The sequence below is a fragment of the Musca vetustissima genome, unplaced genomic scaffold (assembly GCF_032173495.1).
Source record: "Musca vetustissima isolate MV318-11 ecotype Yass unplaced genomic scaffold, APGP_CSIRO_Mvet_v1 utg77346, whole genome shotgun sequence".
Classification (NCBI taxonomy): Eukaryota; Metazoa; Arthropoda; class Insecta; order Diptera; family Muscidae; genus Musca; species Musca vetustissima.
In genome coordinates, this window is record NW_026880517.1 from 10,525 (window position 1) to 20,927 (window position 10,403).

At 36.6% G+C, this 10,403-nt stretch overlaps 1 protein-coding gene across 1 annotated transcript; it reads right to left on the bottom strand.

Annotated features, from left to right (window-relative positions):
- Positions 1-2,006: 2,006 nt before the first annotated feature.
- LOC133326181 (activated Cdc42 kinase Ack-like) lies at positions 2,007-10,014 on the bottom strand. Its single transcript, XM_061534859.1, has 7 exons — positions 9,555-10,014; positions 8,818-9,488; positions 7,812-8,756; positions 6,811-6,926; positions 6,388-6,699; positions 5,604-6,321; positions 2,007-2,106 (listed from the first exon to the last, which is right to left on the bottom strand). Exons 1-7 carry the CDS (start codon positions 10,008-10,010, stop codon positions 2,007-2,009), a joined length of 3,318 nt encoding a protein of 1,105 aa, XP_061390843.1. The 5' UTR covers positions 10,011-10,014.
- Positions 10,015-10,403: the final 389 nt, after the last annotated feature.

The following is a 10,403-nucleotide window of genomic DNA, read 5'->3' on the forward strand; positions in this document are numbered from 1 at the left end:
ACATTAAATCGGACCGTTTACATTAAAACGCTTACATGAGTAGACGAAGATCCCTCTTGTGCGTCAACACAAGAAAATTTTATCGATACAATACCTGCTTGGTTGTAAACAACCATCCAAACCATTACCTAAGGCATTCACATGCCATGGTATGTCAGGAGTGATTTTCATGACATGGAAAGAGAGCTCCAGACGTACAAAAGAGAGTCTCTAGATCAACGGACCGTTCAAGCTTGATTAATCGTATTGACACTGATTCAATTGAGGAATCAATTCGGCTGAATACAATTTTGGAGAAACCCTGCCACCAATAGCTCATCACTTTGGATACAAAAAGTGCAAGTCGCAGCCTTTTTGAAGCTAAGAAGCAGAACAAGTAAAAATTTCGTTAAGTTCGGCCGGCCAGAACTTTTTAAACCTTTAACCATGAGGTGGGCATTTAAAATATCTGTCAGTCATGGTTTATGTCATGGCATTTTTTAGTAGAAAGTTTTGAGACCCAATGCTACCCAATGAGAATTCAAAATACTAAATTATAGCGAATTTGGTGGAAAAACGTGTCTTAACTCCCCAAAATACTGAACAGGAAGGTACCGTAATATACGAGTTATCCCAATAGGTAGACTTATGATGCCGAGATATTTAATTTCCATCCAATGTTGGTACGAGTAACGTTAGGATCTAGATATATCCAAAAATCCATCCGATAAGAATAAGTTACTTATAATAATAGTCGTATATATGTAATAAATAAAGAAAACTTTTTAAATTTTAGAACATAATATTGTTTTATTTGTTTTCTTTTAAAATTTGTTATTGTTCACAGATATAATTTGATCGTTAGCATTTGCATTAACATTCAAATAGTGGGGCATAACAAATTTTCAGCAGTAATTCAACAACAAATATACATACAGTGTTATATTGTTATATTGGTCTGTTGTTATACATACATACTTTAAATAATATCAATTTGTTGTCATAATATAAACATTTATTTATATCCATTCGAATATCAATGTATACATATGATTATAGCTACTAAGGAAATGAAAAAACTCTCATCTATTTTCTTTTATTCAAATCTCATTTATATATTACATTGATTGAATCTATTCGATAACCTTTTGCAGCATTATAAATAATAGAGAAGAAATGCAAAGGGAAATTGGGAGTTAATTAGACAAAATTCATAGCTCTTCTAAAATTATTAAATTATTATAAGGAAAATAAGCATAAAATTTAGTTTGTTTATATTAAATTAAAAATAAAATAAAAAAATTAACGTACAAAATAAAATTTGTAATTCAATAAAAAGAAAGAGAACTTAAAACTAGGATGCCACAAATAAAGTAGTATTTGTTTGATATAGATTACTACTTTATGAGGCAATAACTGGTTGGTTTGTTTGTCTTGTTTTGTGTGATGAAGTGTAAAAAATGATTAATTAATTAAAATAATATTTAAAAAATACTTATATGTACATGTTAAAACCTAATTTCATGCAAAATAAAAAATATATATTTAGTTTTTTTTTCTATAAGGGGTTGTTCAGGCATTGGCAATAGGGTGACATATATCAGGGGGATGCATTAAAAAATCGTTTTTGTTCAACATTTGTTACAAAGAACTAAATTGTTTGTTCAGTTTTGCTATCTATAGACGGGACGGTTGAATCATTTACAACACAATATCTGAAAAAATCTTCTAATAACAAAAATTATCGTGATAGTATTTAGTTGTAAACATAATTATATATATTTTTTTGTATAGCATATCATATGTTTGTTGATAAATATTGTATTGTACTGTTTGATCACAAAAATAGAACAGGGGGTTTTTTATAAAAATTCTTATAATCATTCCTTTAGCTAAATTTAGATTGTTTTTTAGTAGTAATACTTCTTTTTATAGGGCAATGGAATGGTATGATGTGGATGCTTATTGTGGTGATGGTATACAGGGGTTATTTCATAGGGCTTGGAGCGATTCTACAGTTTTCCCATTTACGATGTAGATTCCAATAAAACAGCTGCCGCCAATTCCAAACTCCAGCCGGTTTTCTGCAATGCTTGCTCACACAGTGGTCGATTAGCAACACCCAATCTGTAAGAGAAAAGTAAAATTAGCGAATAATTACATTTACGGTAATAAGGAGTTCTATGTCGATGATCGAAAAAGTTGTATAAGATTGAAAGCTGTTCGTTTATATATTTAGAATCAGGAAGGATTATTTTCTGTGACCCTATAGTTATTAAATATTTTTCTTCCTTCAAATCCAACATTACAGACTTATAACCTTTATTATTCTCTTAAAAATATCCCAGATGTCCCAATCTGTCACTCTATCGAAGTTAGATGAAGACAAACTAAACAAGTGCAGTGGGACATTTGTCGATCGAAAAAGCTCTAATTTCTGCGACAAATGAGAATGGAGAAAATCAAGCCAACTCTAAGAAGAAGAACGTAAAAAATCTACACAAAAACATGTCTATAACAACATTAGGTTTTATATCTGTACAGGCCTAAAGAAAGTTTTCTATCTATAGAAACGAGTTATAGAAGGTAGCAATTGTGTCAGAATACCATCAAATGTAGAAGAGGATAAATAAGTCTCCAAAGGTTCTAGCACTGAAGTACAAAACGTCTTTACAAAAGAGCAGAAAGTATTTACAGTAAAATAAAATGTGTCATAGAAGTCCGATACACTGCAAATTTTTATAAGGCACCATAAGAACTGATGGAAAAGACGATTTTTATTAGAGAATATCAAATAGAAATTTAAAAGACAAAATGCTATATAGGTAGCAAATGTTTTATAAAAGTACTTATCATATAAATTTCAAGATTTTAAGGAGGATTGTTGAAAGGCCCAAAAGTCTTTAGGCAGAACAAATATCTTCAAAACTTCTTTTAAAAGATCACAAATTTGCTCGGATACTACCATAATGTCAAAAGATCTTATAGATGACTAATATCATTTCTAAAAGCCCTACCTAATAATAAATAAGAAAAATCAGAAAGAATATACATGCTCTAAAGAGAGGTCCTTTAAATCTGTCCAAGGCTTTCGATACGGTCGATCATTTCGAGCTGAAATTACATCACCAATTCTACGCTTCCGAGTGATATTAAGCGTTGCGTTCCGTGGCCAGGTCGGTGTCCTATCTCACTCTACCAAATGGTTTAGTGGTGTGGTACGCCGAGGTACGGTTATTTTCTCCAGCTTTAACATTGACGACGTAAATGCAAAAATTTTCAACTACTTAGGCACCAAGTACTTGAGAATATCAAATAGAAATTTATAAGATAAAATGCTATATAGGTAGCAAATGTTTTATAAAAGTACTTATCATAAAAATGTCAAGATTTTAAGGAGAATTGTTGAAAGGCCCAAAAGTCTTTAGGCAGAACAAATATCTTCAAAACTTCTTTTAAAAGATCACAATTTTGTTCGGATACTACCATAATGTCAAAAGATCTTATAGATGACTAAGATCATTTCTAAAAGCCACACGGTCCTACCTTATAATAAATAAGAAACATCAGAAAGAATATACATGCTCTAAAGAGAGGTCCTTTAGATCTGTCCAAGGCTTTCGATACGGATCGAGGTGAAATTACATCACAAATTTCACGCTTCCGAGTGATATGAAGTGTTGCGTTCCGTGGCCAGGTCGGTGTCCTATTTCCCTCTACCAAATGGTTCAGTGGTGTGGTATGTCGATGTGCGGTTATTTTCTCCAGCTTTAACATTGATGACGTAAATGCAAAAATGTTCAACTACTTAGGTACCAAGTACTTGATATAACCTATATACTATAACCTCATTCATTTCTCCTCGCACTCCAACTAAGTCAACCAGAAGGTTGGGAATAAAGGTCTGAAACCATTGGCTGGCACCTCCTGGGCCAAGTATAAAGAAACGTTGGTAACGACATACAAGGCGATCTGTCGTTTCATCCTTAATTATGCTGCCCCGGTCTAATCTTCTTTCCTTAGCGACACATAATATTGACCTTTCCAAACAACTTAAAAATGCACTCCGAATTCCAAACAGTTATGTCCAGATAACAGCGTCAATCACCGCCATGAGGAGACCAGGATGCTGTCAGTCAAGCCAGACAATGTGTTGACTCGACAGTTCCTACTGGCATGATATCTTCCGTGTCATTCCAACAATCGCACAGTGATGGCTGATCCACATCCGTCGTGATGGCATCCAAGACGTCATACCATCGAACATCAACAGATCGTCGATAGCGAATTTATGACTTCGGGGATCTACCGTTGATCCATGGATTTCAGCAAAAACAGCCATAAATGTCTGCGGATGCAACAAAGTCTTACTCCAACATCCTCCTACAATTTCAGGCTGTAAGAGGCATTTACGTAGGCAAACTCGTTCGATTCTGGTATATCAATCTTCTCAATTCCTATAGAATCTTAAATAGGAGTCCCTCTTGTCTTACGACACACACTCTTTTCAATTGTCCGTCCGAGCCTACAAGCCAATAGAGGTGACACAATTTCTCTCAACAAAGTCTTACTCCAACATCTTCCTAAAATTTCCGACAGTAAGAGGTTTTTCCGTAGGCAAACTCGTTCGATTCCTGTATATACATCTTCTCAATTTCTATAGAGGGCGCATTGTCCCCGGAATCCAAAATAGGTGTCCCTACTGCAAGTAAAGCCCTTACGACTCACCCTGTATTCAATTGTCCGTCCGAGCCTACAATACAATAGAGGTGGCACAATTTCTCCAGCGATCACCTTCAAATCCTAATTCCATAAATATATTTTCCTTTATTCTATTTCTCCTAACCATATTTTTAAGAAAGAACTTTAACCAACAGTCAACCTCTTACAACAACAACAATCTGACCTACGACATGAATTCAACTAGGTCAGGCATTGTCAATTCAGCGACAACTGTAGCAAACGAAGGAGCTAATCAAATCGGCAGCATTGCTCGCCATTCTCCAGGAAAGAACTTTTGACTAAACAACAACTAAAGAATAACATTTAAAAAAGTCGTTAAGTTCGGTCGGGCTGACCTGTTTATAACTAAATCATTATTGGGACCCTAAAATGAAGTATCGAATTACAGATACATATGCTGGAAAATCGGCTAGAGCCATAAAAATATATGGGTGGAATCATTATATAGAGACTATGCCACAACATTAACCTGCATTGAAAATTATCTGACAAGATCAGAATCACGAATGCTTACTTATTGCAAAATGAGGGTAGGACGATCAAAATATCTATGGGATCAATTCCAAAATATGGACCAATTTTGAAAATGTTATTAAAATAAGTTTTCTACACCAATAATGCCAAGTTACTGTCACTTCGGTTACGTCCAAGAACCAACAATGCTAAATTATAGAGCTTTCGATTGGAAAACTCGGCCAAAACGTTCAAAATACTGAAAATGGTGTTCAATATACAAAACCCTTAAAATATGTATTTATAATTTATCGGTTCTTGAGACGAATATTTCGAGGTGTTGCAACGTTTTGTTAGTTATTCGTAATCTTTTCTTCATATTATTCAAAATTATTCTTCACCGCCCGTTCGATAAATCGCATTCTTACCTTGACAACTGATCAATTTTATAATGCCGTATGGCCAATGTTGTATCACCACTTGCAGCACGCAATGCATTGCGTACATCAATTTCCTGAGCATTTGGTCCAAGATCTTGCATCATTTGTTGCAGTTTTTGTTGTTCCCTTTCGTATTCGGATGGTATGGGGGCATACAGATTATTACTACCCTCCATTTGGGCTTCTTGTTGTCGTTTTAGTTTTTCCAAACGACGTTGAATTTGTTGGGCCGATAATTGTGGTGGTGCCAATGGTGCCGGACGATGTGGTCTAAGATAATCATCACCTGCAACTTCATCATAAATTGCCGGTTGACCACCACCGTTGGAATAAATTTGTCCATTGCCCGACATATGACTGAGAGGCACTTGTCCATAATATGTTGAAGGTGTGGGAGCGACTGAGTCATATATACCCGGACCCGTAACACTACCATAGATGGATGCTGATGAGGCATAGATTTGATTTGCTGTTTTAGGCGGGACAACACGATTTGAAACGGCCACAAAACCATGATTGGCTTCTTGGCTGGTGCTTGTGGTGATGGCGGCGGCAGGAGTGGCTTGATAAATTCCCTGATTGGAATATATATTCTCGGCTGTGGGTTGGGCATAATACTCCGATTGATTGGCAACACGTTCATACCAGATGCGATTAACAACACTTTGCGTCGTATTGGAGACGCCACTGGCAGCTGTGGCATTTTCTAGATTATTTTGTTTTTGCATCTCCTGATTGCTGGCGGCATATATTGAACTGCTAGCATATTGACTCTGCCTATCGGTGTTGTGCATTTTTGGCGAAGCACCATTGTTCGAGGAGGGACTTGAATTATTCGAAAGAGAATTTGAGGAATTTTTCAATGGTGTTAAATTTTGTTTATTGGCATAGACAGCTTCTTTGTTCGCGTACATTTGTGTTGTGTTACGTTCAAAATCATTATGTCCCTTATTCGAATACATATCCTTTTCCAGTTCGGCTATGAAGTTTTTATCCAAAACAACTTGGGCATCATTCACAGTGGTTTGTTGCGTTTGTTTTTCCAGCGAAAGGGTACTTAGATTTTTCTGCAACGCTGAATCCTCTGCGGCAGATATTGCGGAAGCTTGTTGTGTTTGCAACGCTTCGTATTGCCTAAGGCTTGGAAGATTTTGTGTTGTTTCATTTGTTATCTGTGGTATATTTTCTTTGTTACCCGTTATGGAGATGTTGGAAGATGATGTTGAATTGGGTACAGCGCCGCCGCCGAAAAGACTTTTTCGTGCAGCTGGACTATTGTAGTTGGAATTGGAATTTTGCAGGGAAGTATTTCTGAAAAGAATGGCAAAAATCGGTAGTTAGTATTGAAGACAAAAAAGGGGTAATATTAGATCATAACATTTTAGAAAATATGCAAAGGCCTCACAAAGTTTTTTTAGAAAAAGATCTTACAGTACGTTTACATTTAACCGGATTTCGTTAACTCAGTGGGTTTCAATTGTCATTTCCTTTGCACATATGTCAAATAAATCCTCATAAAGTAGGTTAACCCGGTAAAAAGTTCTAATGTACAAGGAGTTTTAAATGTAGTATTAGAAAAGACAAAATGACTTTAAAACCCTAAGAATAACCTTAAAGAAGACAATAAAAGCTTTTAGAAAGTCATCATAGAAACCATAGAAAACGGCTATTTTGTATTTTGCCTTTATTTCTAATTTTTATTTTCATAAACGTAAACAAATTTGACAATAATCAATTTGTTTTCTACAGCATTGCCATATTGAAATTGCTTAATTCAGTATAAATTCAGTTTCATTTTGTGCATTTACAACACATAAAATTGAGGATAATGTTCAAGTTAATTTGAATTAAGGCTGTTAATGCAAATTAAGGCTGTCGTCTGTCTAGGCTATTAGAGTCTTATAAAAAGGAAGAAACCTCAAAAGGGCCAGACAGCTTTGCAGAATATTAAAAGGCCATGAGTTCTTTTAGAAGCCCAGTAATCCCCAAAAAGTTCATAAGGACACATAGAAAGTCAATAGATTTTATGGAAAAACAAAAATGTCTCACAGAAGAAGAACCAAGGTACGATTATGGATAAAAGGTCTCCGAAAATATCAAAATCCCTCTTACCTTAAAGGAGTATCCTGTTGTTGTTGAATTTTCATAACATTCGAGTATAAGGCATTAATATCATCATTATTAGACCCAGCTGACTGATTGCTGGATGTACCATTTATATTTATTTTGCTTGTATCAAATGGATCGCTACCACGTTGTTGTTGCTGCTGACTAAATTCCAATGTATTTGAATAGGTGGGTGGCATTTGATATGGAGGTGGATGCAAACGTGAAGGGGAAGCACCAGCAAATTCAAATTGTGTTTGTGATTGCATTTGTGTCGTAGGCATTGTTGGGGTATGTGGCATTACAGATGTATTGTCATTATCCAAATATTCACCGTCTCCCTCTGTGGGTACATCTATGGGTGCATCGAGTATACAAAACGAACTATCAACATGCATTGAGGCACTTTCACCCAAATGCAATAGGGGTCCCTGTTGAGGTGGCCCTACACCACCAAATTCCGGTGATATGTCAATAAGCAAACCCTCCTGTTGTTGCTGTTGTTGGGGTGGTGGAGGCCTTTGTGGTCCTTTTTTTTTGTTGCCTTGCTGCTGTTGTTGTTGCTGTTGATATCTTTGCATTTCCACAGCCCTTTCATTAACCAATTTATTGTAGGAAAATTGTTTATTCACCACAGACTTTCGTTCTTTGGCATGGTGGAGTTGTTGCATGGAATGTGCCTGCAAGGAGTTGGTTTTGCGAGCCCTCTCTGCATGCATTTCACTTGCAGTAGGAGCCATGGTACCAGCACCACCCCAACAAAAACCAAATGGGGAACCTGAATGACCCGTTGCACGAAGGCTTTCGTGATTATGACGTATGAGATCACTATTCGTTGGCTTGCTCTTCTCCAAAATGTGACGTGGAAAAATGCCAATATCAAATGTTCTTTGGTTTTGTCCTTTGATCAATTTTAATTCGGGACGGCCATCAATGATGGCAATGCTGTCGCCGGCCTCAATCGCCAAACGATTGGGTTCGTTAAAGGCTTTGGCTGCTTTGACAACCTGGGGTGAGACACCAACTAAAAATTCTCTGAAATTAAAAGAGGAAATTTAAATCAAAAGTTTTGGTAAAGTAGCGCATTATTACTCACTTGATGGCCGCAAAGGTGGGCCTCTCAGCCGGTGTCTTATCCCAACACTGTAACATCAATTCATAGACATCTGGTGGACAGGCATCGGGATGATGTAACCGTTCTCCTTCCCTATCAATTTTACGTAAAATTTGTGAACCATTCAAACCCACCCAGGGATCTTCACCAAATGTAAACATTTCCCATAGAGTTACACCAAACATCCAGGTATCTGAGGCATGTGAAAATTGTCGAAATCTTAAAGATTCTGGAGCACACCAGGGGAAAGGAACTTTTTTATGTTCTGACATAACATAGCAGTCGTCCTCCTGGGGTAGAGCACGCATTAGCCCGAAATCACCAATCTTAATTTTATTCCCCGAGGCCAATAGGACATTACGGCAAGCCAAATCGCGATGAAGAAAACGTTTTTGTTCTAAATAGGCCATCCCAGTGGCAATTTGTACCGACCAATTCCATATTGTGGTGAGCGGGGTGTGTTTCAACTGTTTACGCAAGGTATCCAACAGGGAACCTCTTTCGGCCAACTCCGTAATCATCATCATGGGTTGAGATAGCACCACACCATATAAACGCACCAAATTTGAATGGTCCAAGGCATGCATAGCCTGGACTTCACGGAAGAAATCCTCTATGATGCCGGGTTGGGTTAAATTGTCAGCCTTAAGGACCTGTAAGGTGAGAATTATATTTATTATTCAAACATTTCAAATTCGGCATATTTCATGGAGTCATACTTTAACTGCAACCGGTAAGGTTTTTCCATTTGGAGCTGTTAGCCATTCACCTTTACGCACCACACCAAATGATCCATCACCCAATTTTTGATGCAGTGTGATGTCCTTTTCGTGTATCAGACAGGTTAGCTGAGTATTTTGTTGTTCTTTGTTGTTGGTATTTGATGACTTTTTCGAGGAGGGTTGTTTACCGCCACCAATCAATTTAGAGAGAATATTTTTACGCCATTGTTGAGCCTTTTTCTTGCGGACTGCCTCCATCAGACGTCTTATGGCCGGCTTACCCAAACCACAACGTTCCAAATCTTCCGGCTGTACATAATCGAAATGGGCAAGGCGTGACACTTGCAAATCATCTCGTATACGTTCTAGGAACTGTTCTAGTTGAACTTCTTTTAGGAGATCTTCTAACCATTCGGTGTCTGTGACACTGTCTAAATGACTAGCAGAAGACATAATGGTGGTGGTGGTTGTTGGTTGGTTGTAGTGGAACTATTTTTTAAAATCTAGGAATCTGAAAAGAAAATAATGAAAATGGATTGGAATTAGTTATTGAAAATGCAATTAAATTAATTTAATAATTATTAAAATTGCAAAATGTGTTCACATTTGAAGACGTTTGGTTTCTGCTCTTTTATATGCAAATGTTAAGAGAGCACCAATATAGAAATTCAAAGAGAATTTAGTTGAGGCAAACCACGACAAATCATCTGAAGAGAAAACTATTTTTTACTCTTTCAATACTCTTTAAAGCAGAGCTTATTTTTCAAAGCCGCCGCCTTTTATATTCAACTTTTTGTGTTTGACAACCTCTCCCAATCCAAAACCTCCAAAAGTTAGTTCTGGTTT